Source organism: Chelonia mydas, chromosome 24 (genome assembly GCF_015237465.2).
Source record: "Chelonia mydas isolate rCheMyd1 chromosome 24, rCheMyd1.pri.v2, whole genome shotgun sequence".
Taxonomy (NCBI): Eukaryota; Metazoa; Chordata; order Testudines; family Cheloniidae; genus Chelonia; species Chelonia mydas.
This window is the reverse complement of record NC_051264.2, coordinates 11077860-11097725: the sequence shown is the minus strand read 5'-3', so window position 1 is coordinate 11097725 and position 19866 is coordinate 11077860. Positions and strand designations below refer to the sequence as shown.

Sequence of the window (19866 nt, the reverse complement as noted above, 5' to 3'; positions counted from 1 at the left end):
GCAGAGGCTGGCTGCGGGCAGGGCAGGGTAGGGGGTGCGGCAGGGGCTGGCTGCGGGCAGGGCAGGGGGTGCGGCAGGGCTGGCTGCGGGCAGGGGGTACAGGGCTGGCTGTGGGCAGGGCGGTGGGTGCTCACGGGGAGAGTGGCTTGGAGCAGCCCGAGCAGCAGGACACAGCCCAGGCCCAGCAGAGCAGTCGGGGACCCACCAGGCAGCATCGGGAGCCCCAGGACCAGGGGTCGGGGGAGCAGCAGCAACAGGGCTTGTGCCCAGGGCCAGGCAGCAGCCCACATGGCTCCCGCAGTGCAGCGCCCCCGGCGGCCGGAGGAGGAATTTCATCACTTCCCGGCCGGAGCCCATCAAAGCCTCAGCGCCCCCTGCAGGGAAGCGGGTTAACAACCGGTTCTAAAACTGCTTCAAAATTTAACAACCCGTTCGCGCGCACTGGTGCGAACCGGCTCCAGCTCACCATTTTACCTGATGTCGGTGAGGCTGCGGCTGGTCAGGATAAGGAGATGCATGTCTTCTGCGCACCCATCAGTGTAAACATTCGCACTCAGGTTCAGATGCCGGAGGGTGGAGTTTTTGGAGAGAGCAGAGCAGAGTCTCCCACAGGAGTCATCTGATAAACCATTTTCCTGGACACTGCGTCAGAGCATTGGACAAAGCCATTAGAGAAAAGCCTCTGGGCTACATTGACAGTTCATATCTAATCGCTTGTGCCCATCTGAGCATCTCCCCACCATCTTCACTATATTGTTATTGATATTCATATTATGAGAACACCTAGAAATGTTGATCAGGGTTTCATTCTGCTTAGCGTACAGCCAGGACTGGTCAAAACTGTTTTTCAGTAAAAATTTGGGTTTTATGAAAAAATTTTGCAAAAAAGTGTACACCTTCCACAGAACTGGGGGGGGGGGGACATTTTAACCAAAAAGCTGATGCTCTAGAAGCCATTAGTGCCCTCAGGCAGAAGTGTCACCGTCAGGTTGATACTTACACTAATTTCTGAATCTTGCATTGTGGGGTCTCAAGCACCTCTAACAGGGTGGAAAAGCCAGAGTTCCGCATTTTGTTTCTGGTCAGATCAAGACTGAAGAGGGTCTGGTTCTCCTTGAGGGCAGAGGCCAGAGCTGTACAGCTTGCTTCTGTGAACATGTTCTGCCCTAGGCTAGAGAGCAGAGAGGAAAAGAGAGAGAGAGTGAAAGGGAGAGGGAGGAAAAGATAAAGAGGAGATGAGGAACAAGACAATGACAAGTCAGGAAATGGAGTGAAAATAAAACAGTAGAAGAAACAGGAGGACAAAGCAAAAAGAGAAAGTACCCAGAATAATGGACAGTTAGGCAGGAGGGTGGGTGAAAGGAGTCGTGGACAATGAATGAAAGAAAGAATAGGAGAGAGGCCCCATGAATCACCCAGATGTGAAGGAGCAGACAAATCAGAATGAACGAAAACCACATGAGGGTGGAATGCAAGAGCCACAATGCAGAGAAAGGATGGAAGCCATAGGAGCAGAATGAGGAAGAAACAGGAAAAAGTTACGTTAGCTTGTCACTTACTACATGTTTGACGCTCCAGGACTCCACAGTGTTTTTGAGAGCCAAGCTGGCTGCATGTTGGGATGTGATTCTGTCTTTGGGACTCTAGCAGAGGGATCAATACAGTGCAATAAACGGCAGTCTCAGGAAGAGTAACGTTGAATTATGATCCAGTGTTAGACATGGGGCATCTGGTCCATGCCCAGGATGCTAGCATAGGATTGTTCCCAAACATCTATTCTCCAGTGTCTTGGCCATACTGGGTTGCAAAGTCTTTTTCAGCTGTTCCTGCTTGCTAGGTTTCTCCTTCCTATCGGGTATATGTATTTTGAATGATTTATCCTTGGATGTGTTAGCTTTGTTTGTACAAGTTGAACCTGAACTTGTTTCCTGCCCATGGTTTTAATCTCTCTAAGCCCCTTTGGGCTTGACTACAAACAGATTTGCACTGAAATAATTCACATTTTAATTTTAATTCACATCCTTTGTTATTTTGGTACAAGTCTGTGTGAATACTGATATTTCCAAATAAAATTATCCTATTTTGATTTAACTTACTTTGTTTTCTAAAAGCCTTTGGCTAAACTGAAATAGGACACTTTTTTTTTATTCTGAGATAAGAGTATCCACACACAGATTTGCTTTGAAATAATTTAATGTGAATTCATAGATTCATATATTTTAAGGCCAGAAGGGACCGCATTACCCCTTCTGCTTAACAATCTGTCCCAACTTGTATTTAGCTCAGACACTCTACTTCCTTCCCTAGACCAGAAGAAGAGCTCTGTGAAGCTCTAAAGCTTGTGCCTTCCATCAACAGAAGTTGATCTAATAAAAGATTCTACCTCACTTACCTTGTTTTCTGTGCAGGTACTTATAGATGGTGATCAGTCATCCCTTAACCTTCTCTTTGTTAAACTAACAGATTGAGCTCCATGAATTTCTTTTCCAATCCTTTAAGCATTCTCATGGCTCTTCTCTGCCCCATCAGCCATTCCATTATTTTGCCCAGAAACAAAGTTAGGCTGACAAACCTATAATTATCTGAGTCATCCCTCTTTTTAAAAATTGGCACAACGTTAGCTTTCTTCCAGTCCTTGGAACTTCCCTAGTGTTCCAGGATGTATTGAAATTCAACATTCACAGTCCAGTGATCTGCTCAGCCTGCTCTTTTAAAACTCTCAGATCCAAGTTATCGGTGATTTAAGAATGTCTGACTTTAGTAGCTATTAAAACTGATTCAGTTTTTCCAGTTAGTTTGTGTAGACAAGCCCTTTGTATCGTTTCTGTTCTCAATGCTGTTTGCAACTCCTCCCAATTTACTGTGATCTCTGAATGTAATTAACATGGACTTTACTCCCTGTTCCAAGCAATTTATTAAAATATTAAATAAAATGGGCCCTAACTCCAGTCCACAGAGTAAGCCACAAAGTGCCTCCTCACAACATTACGATTGGTCGTTTATCATTACCCTTCCGCCCACTTTCATGCTATATACTGACATATCCAAACCAATATAAATTAATTTTTCAAATGAGATGTTGAGATACACTGTATCAAATGCTTTACTAAAATCCTGAGCCATTATCTCAGCTGCATTCCTTTCATATAGAAATGTATTCAACCAGTTTTGAGGGTACAGGGAAAATCCAGTATGTTGTTGCAAATCTATGAATAATTATGCTTCTCCAATGACCAGTGAGATGACCCTCAATATTTTATAAGCCAAGAGGAGTTTGTATCTTAACTATTCCCTAATTTGGACTTTCAGAATTAACACAGTATAGTATTATTTACAGGAATCATTTCACCCCGTACTGAAAAGCCGTCACCTCTGCAGTGGGGACCAGAAGCTGCGTAGCAGCATACAGCAATATCACTTACAGGCTAGAGCAATTAGTGAAGACTTTTCTAACAAACAGAAACAGCGGAGGGCATTTAGGGAAACAGAGTTCAACGAATCCAATTAGAATTTGACCAGGTCATGAGATTTGATGCTTCTAATCTTGTGAAGGCCGCCACGGGAACTTTAATGGTCACAAGCACCCAGGAGGGACCTAAGTTTTGTGTCTCCGTAGCAAAGCCCTTGCTGGGATATTGGTTGAGCAGTGACTGAAAGGGAGGAGTGCCAGGCCACATAGTACGTGATCATCCCCACTTCACGCAGCATGCCAGCTTTGCCTGGTGAGTCACTCATCGGGTCCAGTGCCACTTAGCTTTTTGAAGATAGGACAAGACCCCAGAACAAGACAGTACAACTGCAGGCATATCACTTATTTGGAAATCAAAAACACTGAATTACTCTGAGAACACAGACAGAAAACAAGCATGACGTTACCTCAGATCTTCTAGTCTACAGTTTGGATGCTTTAGTACAGAGCAAATATTCTTCATTGAATCATCCTTCAAATCGTTGTCTGAGAGGCTGGGGGGGGAAATGAATAGAGAGAATTACAGGCTTGGACTCAGACACATTGTGTTAGCTTCAAAGCTGAAATCCTGGGCTGAGTTTCCTCTTCAGTCCCTTGGAGGAGTACTGTTTACTAGGACAGCATGGACCTGTGGATAAGGCACAAGCCTGACAAGCAGGACTTCTGGAATCCATCTCCAGCTCTGTTACAAATGAAAAATTACAATTTGCACATGCTCAGCAGGGACTGGTAGAGCTTAACAGCTAAAAGCTCCCAAGATCCCATCCTCGCTGAGCAGGCTCCAGCCTCTCTCCACTCCTAGTGCTGCCCAGACTGCTCATGCGCCATCCCCACAGAGCTAAACTGAGCATGCTTTCAGCTGCTCTGGGCTGGGGTGGAACCAAAACCCAGAACTCAGAGCAAGGAACGAGCCCATCAATGTCCACATTATCTCTCCTGCTGGGGCCCAGGCTGCACAGAGGAGGAGGATGCCTGATTTGAATGCAGAAAAGACAAAAGCCAGACCAGGGTGAAGGAAAGGAGTAGCCTGGGACAAGGAGTATGGTGAGACTGGGACTGGAGTGGGGAGAGAGACTGGGACTGGGAGTTGAGGGGAGACTGGGACTGGCTGAGCAAGGAGACTGGGAGCTGGTGGCGGATAGGGTAGATTGAGACTGATTGCTGGGCAAAGAAACTGGATAAGGAGCTGGGGACGCCTGGGGCAGGGCAGTAACTGAGTTTGAATGAGGAGCCCATAGATGGAAACTGGAACTGGAAACCAGTGTCGGCAGAGGGGAGAGACAGCTCAGACAAGGAGCCAGGCATCGGGAACTGGGACTGGCTGGGCAAGGAGACTGGGACTGGGCCTAGGGAAAGGGAGAGACTGGGAGTGTGGGACTTGGACAGCAAGCCTGGAGGGATTGACTAGGACGGGCTGGGCAAGGTGACTGAGACTGGGAGGTGAAGCCTGAGTAGTGGAGACTGGGACTGGGTAGGCAAGGAGAATGGAACTGGAACAAGGACCACAGGTAGAGAAGAGACCTGACCCGACTGTGACAGGATGGAGGAAAACAGCAGAAGAGTCTGTGCCCACTAGAGCACACTCCCCTCCAAAGTCTGGAATGGACCCCAAGATTCCTGGGTCTAACCATTCCTCGCTGTCAGCAAATAGCTGTAAAATCCAGTGGCAAGGTGTCTCATCCTTAGAGATGACACAGAGAGTGACAACCTACTACTGTTACCAGTTACTCAGTTAGGTCAAGTGGTAGAGGTCTGTGCAATGGATCTAGACCCTGCTAATAGCCTATGTGGCTGTCAATAAGAGGCAACACAATGGGATTTCTGGGGAGGGGGATTTGTTTGTTTGCTTTTTCTAAAACCTAGGAAATTACACACACACAAAACACAGGTCTAAGTTAAAAGAACATTATTAAGGTTGCAAAGTGAAGCACTCAAAATTTAGGAAATGCCATGTCATAAACATACAGCTGAGGGTAGCATAAAGTCCCTCCTTTACCTGTAAAGGGTTAAGAAACTCAGATAACCTGGTTAGCACCTGACCAAAAGGACCAATAAGGGGAGAAGATACTTTGAAATCTGTGGGGGAAGGTTTTTGTTTTGTGTTTGTGTGTTCTCTCCGGAGACACAAAAAGAGACAGACCAAGTAATCCAGCTCCTACTGAATGATACATCTAAAATTACAGAAATAGTCAGTAATAGCAAGGAAATGCATTTGAGTATATCTTGTTTTAGCTTGTAACTTTTCCCTATGCTAAGAGGGAGGTTTATTCCTGTTTTTTCGTAACTTTAAAGTTTTGCCTAGAGAGGAATCCTCTGTTTTAAATCTCATTACTCTGTAAAATTATCTTCCATCCTGATTTTACAGAGGTGTTTCTTTTACTTTTTTTTCTTTATAATAAAAGTTCTGTTTTTAAGAACCTGATTGGGGTTTTTAGTGTCCTAAAAACCCAAGGGTCTGGTCTATGCTCACCTTGTTTACTCTCAAGCCTCCCCAGGAAAGGGGGTGAAGGGGCTTGGGGGATATTTTGGGGAAACAGGAACTCCAAGTGGTCCCTTTCCTAAATCTTTGTCTAACTCACTTGGTGGTGGCAGCGATACCATTCCAAGGACAAGGAGGTATTTGTGCCTTGGGGAAGTTTTTAACCTAAGCTGGTAGAAATAAGCTTACGGGGTCTTTCATGCAGATCCCCACATCTGTACCCTAGAGCTCAGAGTGGGGAGGGAACACTGACATGCCAGTATTTAAGGTTGTCTGTGTAATCTTAATTAGCCCCGTATACATATTCATTATGATAGGATGGGTTTGGTTGTATGTTACCGAATGGTGTAACCTCTGTATCAGTAACACTGTTGTCTGCCTGACAGCACTGCTGAGGCCACTGACATGTCAAGTCCCTGATATTTTAAACTTTATATACAACCTCTTTTCCTACCTCAGTTCTCTGACTTTGTGCAGCTCCGGTCTGAGTCGCTCCAGGCCCTCGTTCTGGATGAAGCAGGAATCTAGGGTTAGGCGCTGTATTTCTTCACAGCAACTCAACACATAAGCAAGGACTGTGCAATCCACTGGCATGAGGTATAACTCTGAGAAGTCCATGTGGGCATCTTTGCCCAACACATCACGCACAAGTTGGCTGTTCCGGGATTCAAACAGCAAATTCAATAAATTCATCAGCCTTCTCTTCCCTTCAGGATCTTCTCTGCTTTGCAGCTCTTCATAGTTCATCTCACTGAGGTACTCAATAACCTTGCGAGTTGCCTCTGCAGAGAACGTCCCCACATATTTCTCCAGGGGCATCTTGGTTGCAGGATGGGAGAGCCCAGCCAGGAAGCGAGAGAAGATCTCATAATCACCTTCCTTACAGGACCTGGCTTTATCCATTGTGTCTCTGAACTTGTCCTCCTTGTAATCGAGGTAATGCACGAGGGCAGCAAAGAACTCCTGGATGGTGAGGTGAAGGAAGGAGTAGGTCACCTGGGCAGAGTCATCAGTTTGAGGGTTCTCCACCAAGAAGCCACTGAGGAAGGGAGAAAACTCCACATTGGCAACCTGTAAGTAGTGCGGCTGAAAGACAAGTGTGCGATATGTGAGGCCGTATTCAGCCAACCGTCCGACATTTACCAATGTATCTCGCATCCTCTGAGGCTCAGGCCGCTCCTGGGTGTGATTGGCCATAATATGGGTGACGTAGCTGACAAAGAGCTGGGTCACTGTTTTGGGTGCAGGCTGTGGTCTCCCTGCCCTGGCAATGAAGCAGGGTTTCAGGGCCATGCATGTGATCCAGCAGTAAGACGGGTTGTAGGACAGCGTGTACAGAACCTGACTGTCCCTCACATATGCAAAGGCCTCTCTGGAGACTCGCTCATCTCCAAAGAACATGGAAAAGTATCTTTCCCTTTCCTTGGAGAGGAAGCCCACGATACTGGCCACCCTATGGAAGACTCCAGCCTCCAAACTGGTCAACTTGCTGGGGCGGCTTGTCAGCAGCACAGAACATCCCTTCAGCAGAGTCTGATTCAGCAGGCTGGCGACAATCACAGTAACTGGCTTCACATCCCCCGGGTTCATACACAGCTCCTGGGATCCACTTCTGCTTAATTTCAAATCAGTCTTGCTCTCATCCAAGCCATCAAAGATGAAGAGCAACTTCTCAGGGTCTTCCAGGACTCTTGGGAGCTTGTCCTGGAGGTGTGGATATGTTTGACAGATCAGAGATTCTAGGCTCCTCTTCTCAGTAATAGTGTTCAGGTCCCGGAACTTGACGAAGAAAACAAAGGCAAATTTCTGGTAGTGCTTTCCCGTTGCCCAGTCAAAGATGAATTTCTGCACCAGGGTTGTCTTGCCTACACCAGCTACTCCGCTCACCATCACAGACAGGGGGACATGGTGGGTTCGAAAGCACCAACGGAAGAGCCGGTCAGGGGTGATGCGCTCCAGCTCACTCTTTATTCTTCTCTGGAGGCGATATTCATTCAGCTCCCCAGCTGCTGCTAGGGCCTCGTGCTCCTGGTGTGTCTGCTTCTTGAAGTGACGGTCTGAGATGACCTTGAGCTCCACGTATCGGTTAGAGATGGGGAAAATCTGCCCTTCAGATCGCCCTGGCATCTTGTTTTCCTTCATCATCCCTGTGAGATCACAGAGTTTGGCTTTGTGCTCTACTTGACAAGCTGAAAAGGAGAAATATGGTTATTTCCCCTCTCCCTCACCTCATCACTGTTTGTTTTTTGAGGGTTAGTAAATGGAAGTTTGATAAAAAAACTTCTCCTCTAAATTGTACTCTAATCAGACAATATGGTGAGGGGATTAGGTGGATGGTTGCTCTGGACTCACTTGTTTCATCTCCTCTCTCCTCTGCTGGGCCTGATCATGAATAGTTCTACTGGAATTTGCCCTGAGTCTGACAGGACACCGCTGCACTACCTGGTCCAGCTCATGTAATCCAGTAGGGAACAGAAACTTACCAGAATCCCTGCACTTGAGCAGAGGGACAGAGGCAAAGCAGAGATCCCCAGAGACAATTTGGATACCCAGAAAAGACTTTCGGGAAACTGGCAGATTGTTACATCACTGCCACCATTTTGAATTACAAACTGTGACTCACCTGTGTGCATAGTTTACTGGCTTTAACCTCTCAATAACTCGCATTTCCTTTTCTTAGCTAATAAAGCTTTAGTTTACTATAGAATTGGCTACCAATGTTGTCTTTGGCCTAAGATCTAGAGTACCCACTGATCTGGGGTAAGTGACTGGTTTCTTAGGACTGGCAGTAACCTGATGTGGTGTGATTTCTGGTTTAAGTGACCTTTTATCACAAAGTCCAGTTTGTCTGGGTGGCAAGATAGACTAGAGAGTCTAAGGGGACTGTCTGTGACTCTATGGTAAGACTGAGATAGTGATCCAAGAGTTCAAATTTGTCACTGGCTTGGTGCAATCTAATCACAGAACACACCACCAGTGTGGGGTCTCTTCTCTGTTTTCTGACAGTCTGCCCTGAGGTGCGCACTCACAGTCATGAGCCACTTCAGACAGTGTGACCAGGTTTGCTCCCTCCTAGTGCTTCCTGGGATACAAACCCCCAGCAGAGCAGGCAGGATGCAAGGCTATAGTCCTGTCCTTCCTCTATACTGCACACCAGAGCTGGTTGGACACACGGGTATATGCTGCATCCCTTGGATGGGGGAAGCGGAAGACATGCTCCCCCACAGGCTGCGGAACACCAAGAGGAACTGTGCCCCATTGAAGCACAATGCCTCTCAGCACTCCCTCTGGGGCCAGCAGCCTCCACACTGCCCCCAGGGCAGGCCTGTGATCGAGCCCTTCTTGGCTTGACAAGAGACACAGTGTTGGCAGAGTTAAGTGCAGTTCAGTTCCCTCATGGTACCTTTCAGTTCTGGGTCAAGGGCGTGTCCTGATTCATTCAGGAGAATTTCCCGTAACAGATTGTGACCTAAACAGAGAGAGAGATACAGACTGCGCTGTTAGCCGGCATGGAAGAGTGTACCCAATGCTTGTACGTTAGCAGCTCCAATAGATCCAGTCCAACTCTGAATTCCACCTGTGGGGCTCCATGTTTTGGATCTCAGGACCTGCAGGCTAATGAGGTCTCAGTGACATTAGACCCAAAGAACCATTGTGTTGCCCTCCCCTACTACTGGCTGCTCCATTCTGTACCTCACATTCCCCTGTATTCCCCCATCGATCTCCTTCCTGCTCCCCACATTCCCTTGCCCCTGTGATGGAGTGCTGGGCAGCAGCAGGTAGACCAGTACTCTGATCACTGGATCGCCAATTCAATCGCCCCACACTAAACCTGGGGGGCAAGCTGTGCATAATTGATAGACAGGAAATGGGCTGGATTAGCCCAGAAAGTAGAAAATGTCCAGGAAGGGAGTGCTCAGGGAGGAAGGGAGTAACAAGCCTTGTGGATAGGGGGGAAGCGGTGGATGTGGTATATTTTGACATTACTAAGGCTTTTGATACTGTCTTGCATGACCCCACAAACAAACTAGAGAAATACAACCTAGTTGGTGCTTGTCAAGGTTCCTTCCGCACTCTAAACTCTAGGGTACAGATGTGGGGACCTGCATGAAAACCTCTTAAGCTTACTTTTACCAGCTTAGGTTAAAACTTCCCCAAGGTACAAACTATTTTACCCTTTGCCTTTGGACTTCCACTGCCACCACCAAACCATATCTGGGTTTATTTTTATTAGGAAAGCATTGTTTGGAAACGTCTTTCCCCCCAAAATCCTCCCAACCCTTACACCCCACTTCCTGGGGAAGGTTTGGTAAAAATCCTCACCAATTTGCATAGGTGACCACAGACCCAACCCCTTGGATCTTAAGAACAATGAAAAAGCATTCAGTTTCTGAAAAGAAGGATTTTAATAGAAGAAGTAAAAAGTAAAAAAGAATCACTTCTGTAAAATCAGGATGGTATATACCTTACAGGGTAATTAGATTCAAAACATAGAGAATCCCTCTAGGCAAAACCTTAAGTTACAAAAAGACACACAGACAGGAATATTCATTCTATTCAGCACAACTTAATTTCTCAGCCATTTAAAGAAATCATAATCTAACGCATATCTAGCTAGATTACTTACTAAGTTCTAAGACTCCATTCCTGTTCTGTCCCCGGCAAAAGCATCACACAGATAGACACAGACCCTTTGTTTTTCTCCCTCCTCCCAGCTTTTGAAAGTATCTTGTCTCCTCATTGGTCATTTTGGTCAGGTGCCAGCGAGGTTATCCTAGCTTCTTAACCCTTTACAGGTGAAAGGATTTTTCCTCTGGCCAGGAGGGATTTTAAAAGTGTTTACCCTTCCCTTTATATTTATGACAGTGCTACTATAAGGAGGGTGCATAACTGGTTGGAAAACCGTTCCTAGAGAGTAGTTAGCGGTTCACAGTCATGCTGGAAGGACATGACAAGTGGGGTCCCGCAGGGATCAGTTCTGGGTCCAGTTCTGTTCAATATCCTTCATGAGTGATTTAGATAATAGCCTAGAGAGTACACTTATAAAGTTTGCAGCCAATACCAAGCTGGGAGGGGTTGCGAGTGCTTTGGATAGGATAGGATTAAAATTCAAAATGATCTGGACAAACTGGAGAAATGGTCTGAAGTAAATAGAATGAAATCCAAAAAGAACAAATGCAAACTACTCCACTTAGGAAGGAACAATCAGTTGCACACATACAAAATGGGAAATGGCTGCCTAGGAAGGTGTATTGCGGAAAGGGATCTGGGGGTCATAGTAAATCACAAGATTAATATGAGTCAAAAGTGTAACATTGTTGCAAAAAAACCAAACATCGTTCTGGGCTGTATTGGCAGGAGTGTTGTAAGCAAGACACAAGGAGTAATTCTTCTGCTCTACTCTGTGATGATTAGGCCTCAACTGGAGTACTGTGTCCAGTTCTGGGTGCCACATTTTAGGAAGGATGTGGACAAATTGGAGAAAGTCCAGAGAAGAGTGACAAAAATGATTAAAGGTCTAGAAAACATGACCTAGGAGGAAAGATTGAAAAAATTGGGTTTGGAGAAAAGAAGACTGAGGGGGGACATAACAGTTTTCAAGTACATAAAAGGTGGTTACAAGGAGAAGAGAGAGAAATTATTCTCTTTAACCTCTGAGGATACGTCAAGAAGCAATGGGCTTAAATTGCAGCAAGGGCGGTTTAGGTTGGACATTAGGAAAAACTTCCGGTCAGGGTGGTTAAGCACTGGAATAAATTACCTAGGGAGGTTATGGAATCTCCATCACTGGAGATTTTTAAGATCAGGTTAGAGAAGTACACATCAGGGATGGTCTAGATTATACTTAGTCCTGCCTTGAGTGCAGGGGACTGGACTAGAAGATCTCTCGAGGTCCCTTCTAGTTCTATGAGTTGTGAGGTATACTGAAAATATGTTCCTAAAGTCTGTGTCAAGGCAGAGTTGACGAATAGGTTTTCTGTCAAAGATGTTTATTCACCTGTCCACATGTAAATTAAACATTGTAAGCCAAGACAATAGAAACTCTATTTACATATGAAGTCAACAGGGAGGCAGCTCACCAAAGAATAAGTTATGGGGGTTGTCATGACTCTGGTGACAAACAATAAACTTCGGGAGATATAAGAAGGCAAGGAAGACACCCCTTTATCCTGCACTTAGTAATCACACTGCCCAATTACTTCCTGTGACATGTCATTCCATATTCTTTATGAAAATACACTTATGATATGAATATGACATAACTGAGATATACTTTATATTGTTCTCTTGGGGACAGCAGACCTGGTATCACTGAGAGTGTTCAGTGGAGGACAGGCTGGACACTCCAGGGGGACACTTCAAAGGGGCTCAGGGACTGGGGTGCACCTAGTGTTAGCCTGCAAAGCAATGTAAGGGCTGGCATAGCCTGGAGGAGATTGCTCAGGTGGTAATAGGCTCATGGTGTCAGGGAGCTGACACCCAGTTAAGCACAAGCAAGACACCCTCACGGTGGAGGCAGAGGGGTGACTTACATTACTGGGTACCCCAAGAACCATCACATATGGATCTTGGCTTACATGCCCATATAGCTGTGTCACAGCCCGCTATGGCACCAGTGCAGGCGCAGGGCATGACAGCATCGTAGTGTGGTCACACTGTGGTGAGTTAGGCTACCACAGGTTAAATTACCCTGTGCTTAGCATGCAGTGAAGACATAGCTTATGATTAATTAATGAACCCCACAGAAAACAGCCTTGATCTGAGGGCTTGACAAGGAAAAGTCTGTAATGAAGAACATAGGTTCCCATGGATTCCCCCAGTTGACTTGTTTCCCACTCTGTGCGATGGGTACGTTACCGTTCTGAATTATTTCATCCAGCATCCCATGGAGATTGGGGTGAGCCCACCTGCTCTGCAGAGCAAACAGACACTCCCAGAGACCCAGCCTCACAGCGAAAATATCACCCACTAGCTTCTCTGCGGTGCTGGTTGAGTCATGGTTCTTCTCCCAGCCACTATAATCCTAAAACACAGAGGGACACAAGAGGCGGAAGAATCAGAAGCAGACTGCAATGGCAGGGCAGGGGACGGGGAGCTTCTATAATAGTAATCAGAAGAGTGACATAGAATCATGGATATGGAGGACAGAAAGGGACCTAGATCAGGGGTGGGCAAACTTTTTGGCCTGAGGGCCACATCAGGTTGCGCAACTGTATGGAGGGCCTGGTAGGGAAGGCTGTGCCCCACAAACAGCCTGGCCCCTGCCCCCTATTCGCCCCCTCCCACTTCCCGTCCCCTGACTGCCTCCTCCTGGGACTCCCTGCCACAAACTGCCCCCCTGGATCACACCCCCTATCCAACCCCCCCTGCTCCCTGTACCCTGACTCCCCGACCTAACCACAACCCCACCCCCTGACAGGCCCCCCGGGACTCCCACGCTCTATCCAACCCCCCCTGTTCCCCGACCCCTGATCTCCCCAGAACCTCCACCCCATCCAACCGCCCCCTGTGCCCTGACTACCACTCGGGACCTGCTACCCAACCCCCCCACTGCTGCCCCTGTACCATGCCGCTCAGAGTGGCAGGAGCTCACAGCCCCGCTGCCCACACGGCGGCTTAGCTGCGTGGGAGGAGGAACAGCGGGGGAGGGGCCAGGGGCAAGCCTCCCGGGCAAGGAGCTCAGGGGCCGGGCAGGACGGTCCCGCGGGCACCTCTGACCTAGATAGATCATCTAGTCCAGTCTCTACCACTGACGCAGGGCTCAGTATTATCCAAACCATCCCTGACAGGTGTTTGTCTAACCTGTTCTTAACCACCTCCAATGATGAGGATTCCACAACCTCCCTAGGTAATTTGTTCCAGTGCTTAACCACTCTGACCATTCGGAAATTTTTCCTAACGTCCAACGTAAACTGCCCTTGCTGCAATTTAAGCCCATTGCTTCTTGTCCTATCCTCAGTGGTTAAAGAGAACAGTTTATCACCCTCCTCTTTACAGCAAGCTTTTACATACTTGAAGACTGTTATCATGTCCCCCTTCAGTCTTCTCTTCTCCAGACCTAACAAACCCTTTTAAAAAAATCTTTCAGAGTAGGTCATGGTTTCTAGACCTTTAATTAATTTTGTTACTCTTCTCTGGACTGTCTCTAATTTGTCCACATCTTTCCCAATGTGTGGTACCCAGAACTGGACCCAGTACTCCACTTGAGGCCTTATCAGTGGCCCATAACATCCTACGGCCAAGGGCTACATCCTGAAAGTGACCATCTGGCAGTTGGTCCATGATTATAAGGGCAACAAAAGGCTCTGCCATAACAGAGTGACCTGGTGATGGAGTAAAGGCTGCATGTGGCACTGATAGACCACCCCCCGCTCTCACTCCCCAAATCAACCGAGATTTTGGACACTGAAGCATTTCCATTGCTAGAAGAGGTGTGGGGTAGGGGGTCCTACTCTTACAGACCCCTCTAGTGGCCTCCTCAGGAATTATAATTAAGGGAATGGAATGAATGGATTGTTTCTCTTTCAGAAAACACTCTTGCATGCAGAGACAGAGCCGACCCATGCCTGCTGTAGCTGAAAGGGAGCCTGAGACACAAAGCCTTGTGTCAGAGCCCAATACGGGGCCTGAGGCCTGAACTAAAGTAGCGGTCAAGCCTTCCTAATATAAAGCAAAGTGAGCAAGAGGCAGGCTGTGCGCAGAAGTCAGGCTCTGTCTGCGTGCAGCCTCACAGAATCTGGCAAGACCAAGGCTGGTTTAGCAAAAACACACACATCCCCGAGAAGTGCTCGGCACAGGACACTCATGCAAACACATTCCAGAAGGATGGTACCAGAACATCCCGATACCAAGTATGGGACAAACACACTCCCCAAAGATGATACAAGGACACTCTGACCCCCAGTTAGGGTGACCAGATACCAAGTGTGAAAAATCGGGACAGGGAGTGGGGGGTAATAGGAGCCTATATAAGAAAAAGCTCCAAAAATCAGGACTGTCCCTGTAAAATTGGGACATCTGGTCACCCTGCCCTCAGTGTGATGGATAGAGATGTTTTGATCAAACCAACAAGTACAAGGTAATGAGTGGTAACAAACCACCTTAGGGGGCTGTAACTAACTTCATCAGAGGGGCAATATGTAGCTTGTTTGTATGGGTGTATAAAGAGGTATCTCAGGGTATGCCTATACTACCCGCCAGGTTGTCTAGACGCAGTAAATCGACTCCCGAGCGCTCTCCCGTTTACTCCTGTACTGCACCGGCGTGCGAGGTGCAGGCAGAGTCGATGGGGGAGCGGCAGCAGTCGACTCACCGCAGTGAAGACACCGCGCTGAGTAGATCTAAGTACGTCGACTTCAGCTATGTTATTCACATAGCTGAAGTTGCGTCACTTAGATCCACACACACACACAATAAGAAAAGGAGGACTTGTGGCACCTTAGAGACTAACCAATTTATTTGAGCATAAGCTTTCGTGAGCTCCCCTGCTGGTGGGGGGAGGTATTTTTTCATGCTTTGTGTGTATAAAAAGATCTTCTACACTTTCCACAGTATGCATCCGATGAAGTGAGCTGTAGCTCACGAAAGCTCATGCTCAAATAAATTGGTTAGTCTCTAAGGTGCCACAAGTCCTCCTTTTCTTTTTGCGAATACAGACTAACACGGCTGTTACTCTGAAACCACACACACAGTGTAGACCAGGCCTCAGAGGGAGTGTCTTCGGCTGGCCTCGGGGGCAGTGGAAAGTCCTGCCACTGACTGACCTGCGTCCATTGTCACAGGCATACATGTCGTACGTGTACTTGTAGCAAGTATAGGGCACTAATACTGTGCTTTGTTGACAATAAACCTGGCCGGCTGCCTTCGCTTCTAACGGGTCTATGGTTATTGGGCAGTTCGATCGGAGCCTGCTGTACAGGCTGCCGGCCACAGCCAGTGCAGCACGCAGAGAGAGGGAGCAGAGTGTGGGCAGCTGGCTTCAGCAGTGTTACTGAGCATGCTTAGTCCACGTGAGCATGCTCAGTGCAAGACCAGCAGAAGTTCCTGGAGCCTGTTGTTATCTCTGCATGTCATGGCATGTATGGCCAGCAGCAGCCCTAGACACTCTCCTGCCCTGGAAAAAGACAACTCCGTGTGCACAAACCCTATCTGCCCTGATATCCACGGAGAAGGTTTCTCTAGGGAAATGGGAATGGCAGCTTTAGCCGGGAGTCCAGTGTTGTATGCAGGGTGCTGTACCTGGGCCTGCTGTGCAGTGATGACGCGTCTGTGGGTGAGTTCCTGCAGCACCATGGGAATGTCGTTCTCTATGACATAGACCATGTCAGGGCGGAAGTGCTCGCTCAGCCTCCTCAGCTGCCAAGGGCTATAATTATCCATGTGTTTGCTGAAGGCTTTAACATCACCTGTGGAGAGGACCAGCACTTAGACACCGTGGCTCTTACTGACTGGCATGGACTCGTGCCCGTTCTGTGATCTCTAATCCCAGAGCTCAGCTGTACTGCAGGCAGAGTGCTGCTTGGTCCGTACTGAGAGGAGCCCGTCAGCCACACTCCGCTGTGGTCACAGCGGTTGATGCAGTAGGGAGTTGGGCAGGAGCATGAGCTGTGGGGAGCTCACAGATACTCTCCTCTCAGCCTTTGCCCAGATTAGTCTATTCAATTGTAAAAAAAACTTAGAAGTGGCTCGTAGCTAAGGCTGTAGTTTGTACAGCACCTAGCACAACGGGCTGGGGATCCATGACTGGGGCTCCTAGCTGCGGCCGTAATACAGATCATAAATACAGCTACAGTTTTGTCACGGAGGTCGCAAAAGTCACAGAATCCGTGACTTCCAAAGACCTCTGTGACCTCAGCCCTGGTGGCAGGGAGCTGCCTCCTGCAGTGGCAGGGAGCTGTGAGGTACCCCCGCCGCCTGAGGCAGCAGTGCCCACAAGCTCCCAGCTGCCCTGGGCAGCGGGGGGTACCCTGCAGCTCCCCGCCACTGCAGGCAGGGGTGTACCCTGCATTTCCCAACCACTGTGGGGGACAGAGGGATCCCCGCAGTTCCCCTCCAGCTGCGGCGGCAGGGGGACCCTGGCAGCTCCCAGCCACCGCCACGGGGCAGGAGGACCCCGGCAGCTCCCCGGCCACTGCCGTGGGGCCAGGGGGACTCCAGCAGCTGCCCGCTGCCGCCGCGAGGCAGAAGACCTTGGCAACTCCCCACCGCGGGGCATGGGGATCCTGGCAGCTCCCCACTACCGCCGTGGGGCGGGGGATCCCTGCAGCTCCCCACCGCTGCTGCCATGGAGCAGGAGTATCCTGGCAGCTCCCCACCGCGGGGCAGGGGTATCCCAGCAGCTCCCCACCGCCACCGTGGGGCAGGGGGATCCCCACAGGTCCCAAATGTGGAGGCGGCAGGGTGATTCCCGCAGCTCCCCACCACTGGGGAACGGGCAGGGGGATCCCCACAGCTCCCAAATGTGGGGGAGGCAGGGGGATTCCCACAGTTCCCCACTGCTGGGGAAGGGGCAGGGGGACCCTGAAGCTCCCCTCTGCCATGGGGGCAAGGGGACCTTGGAGGTCTGAGCCCCCATGGGTGGTGGGGGCCCCAGAGCTCCCCAGCCACCCCACAGCTACCCAGTCCCTTCCCATTTTATCATGGATATTTTTAGTAAAAGTCATGGACAGGTCACGAGCTTCCGTGAATTCTTCTTTATTGCCCGAGATCTGTCCATGACTTTTACTAAAAATATCCATGCCCCAACCAGATATTCTGAAAACAGCATGAGATTGCCCACTGAGCACCAAACTCCCTTCTGCCCCCTGGATTTCCACACCCCACGGAAACAGATGTTTCTTGCAGCATGGTTGGAAGGTCAATAGACCTGGTCTATTTCAGGCTGGTGGGAAAGCTGTTCCCGAGCGGAGGGCCCCTCACAGGGAGTGCTCAGCTGCCAGCCCCCTCTCCTTAAAACCAAGGGGGACTAACTCAGGCGCCTCTGCTTATCACAGCTGTGCCAATCTGGTACAAGGAGAAAGGGGGTCACTCAAGCAGCAAGGTCCCAACCCCACCTAGGAGTTCACACATCAAATCCAGCACCTTATATTATTCAACCCACAAACCAATCAGTAGCCAGAGCAGATTAGAGCACGAGTAAAACATGCTGCCACCAAGGAGCATCACCTAAGAGGTGGGCTGCTGCATTCTGCACCCTTAGGCGTAGTCCCTTAGGAGGAAGCTACTAGATCGCATGCTCTGGTTCTCATGGGTGACTTTAATTTTCCTGATATCTGCTGGGAGAGCAATACAGCGGTGCATAGACAATCCAGGAAGTTTTTGGAAAGCGTAGGGGACAATTTCCTGGTGCAAGTGCTAGAGGAGCCAACTATGGGGGGAGCTTTTCTTGACCTGCTGCTCACAAACCGGGAAGAATTAGTGGGGGAAGCAAAAGTGGATGGGAATCTGGGGGGAAGTGACCATGAGTTGGTTGAGTTCAGGATCCAGACGCAGGGAAGAAAGGTAAGCAGCAGGATACGGACCCTGGACTTCAGGAAAGCAGACTTCGACTCCCTCAGGGAACGGATGGGTAGGATCCCCTGGGGGACTAACATGAAGGGGAAAGGAGTCCAGGAGAGCTGGCTGTATTTCAAGGAATCCCTGTTGAGGTTACAGGGACAAACCATCCCGATGAGTCGAAAGAATAGTAAATATGGCAGGCGACCAGCTTGGCTTAACGGTGGAATCCTAGCGGATCTTAAACATAAAAAAGAAGCTTACAAGAAGTGGAAGGTTGGATATATGACCAGGGATGAGTATAAAAATATTGCTCGGGCATGTAGGAATGAAATCAGGAGGGCCAAATCGCACCTGGAGCTGCAGCTAGCAAGAAATATCAAGAGTAACAAGAAGGGTTTCTTCAGGTATGTTGGCAACAAGAAGAAAGCCAAGGAAAGTGTGGGCCCCTTACTGAATGAGGGAGGCAACCTAGTGACAGAGGATGTGGAAAAAGCTAATGTACTCAATGCTTTTTTTGCCTCTGTCTTCACGAACAAGGTCAGCTCCCAGACTGCTGCGCTGGGCATCACAGCATGGGGTGTAGATGGCCAGCCCTCAGTGGAGAAAGAGGTGGTTAGGGACTATTTAGAAAAGCTGGACGTGCACAAGTCCATGGGGCCGGACGAGTTGCATCCGAGAGTGCTAAAGGAATTGGCGGCTGTGATTGCAGAGCCATTGGCCATTATCTTTGAAAACTCGTGGCGAACGGGGGGAGTCCTGGATGACTGGAAAAAGGCTAATGTAGTGCCAATCTTTAAAAAAGGGAAGAAGGAGGATCCTGGGAACTACAGGCCAGTCAGCCTCACCTCAGTCCCCGGAAAAATCATGGAGCAGGTCCTCAAAGAATCAATCCTAAAGCACTTACATGAGAGGAAAGTGATCAGGAACAGTCAGCATGGATTCACCAAGGGAAGGTCATGCCTGACTAATCTAATCGCCTTCTATGATGAGATTACTGGTTCTGTGGATGAAGGGAAAGCAGTGGATGTATTGTTTCTTGACTTTAGCAAAGCTTTTGACACGGTCTCCCACAGTAATCTTGTCAGCAAGTTAAAGAAGTATGGGCTGGATGAATGCACTATAAGGTGGGTAGAAAGTTGGCTAGATTGTCGGGCTCAACGGGTAGTGATCAATGGCTCCATGTCTAGTTGGCAGCCAGTGTCAAGTGGAGTGCCCCAGGGGTCGGTCCTGGGGCCGGTTTTGTTCAATATCTTCATAAATGATCTGGAGGATGGTGTGGATTGCACCCTCAGCACATTTGCGGATGATACTAAACTAGGAGGAGTGGTAGATACGCTGGAGGGCAGGGATAGGATACAGAGGGACCTAGACAAATTGGAGGATTGGGCCAAAAGAAATCTGATGAGGTTCAATAAGGATA

The 19866-nt window shown here is 48.6% G+C and overlaps 1 protein-coding gene across 1 annotated transcript in view; it reads right to left on the bottom strand.

Moving 5' to 3' along the window:
- Positions 1 to 19866, bottom strand: part of LOC102929432 (NACHT, LRR and PYD domains-containing protein 12) — a 30009-nt gene that overhangs the window by 4917 nt on the left and 5226 nt on the right. The window contains exons 3-9 of the mRNA XM_007052800.4: positions 16188 to 16354; positions 12807 to 12972; positions 9352 to 9417; positions 6403 to 8137; positions 3877 to 3963; positions 1001 to 1171; positions 475 to 642 (exon numbers count right to left, since the gene is read on the bottom strand). Coding sequence (XP_007052862.2) covers positions 475 to 642; positions 1001 to 1171; positions 3877 to 3963; positions 6403 to 8137; positions 9352 to 9417; positions 12807 to 12972; positions 16188 to 16354 — 2560 coding nt within the window. The remainder of the gene's footprint in view (positions 1 to 474; positions 643 to 1000; positions 1172 to 3876; positions 3964 to 6402; positions 8138 to 9351; positions 9418 to 12806; positions 12973 to 16187; positions 16355 to 19866) is intronic.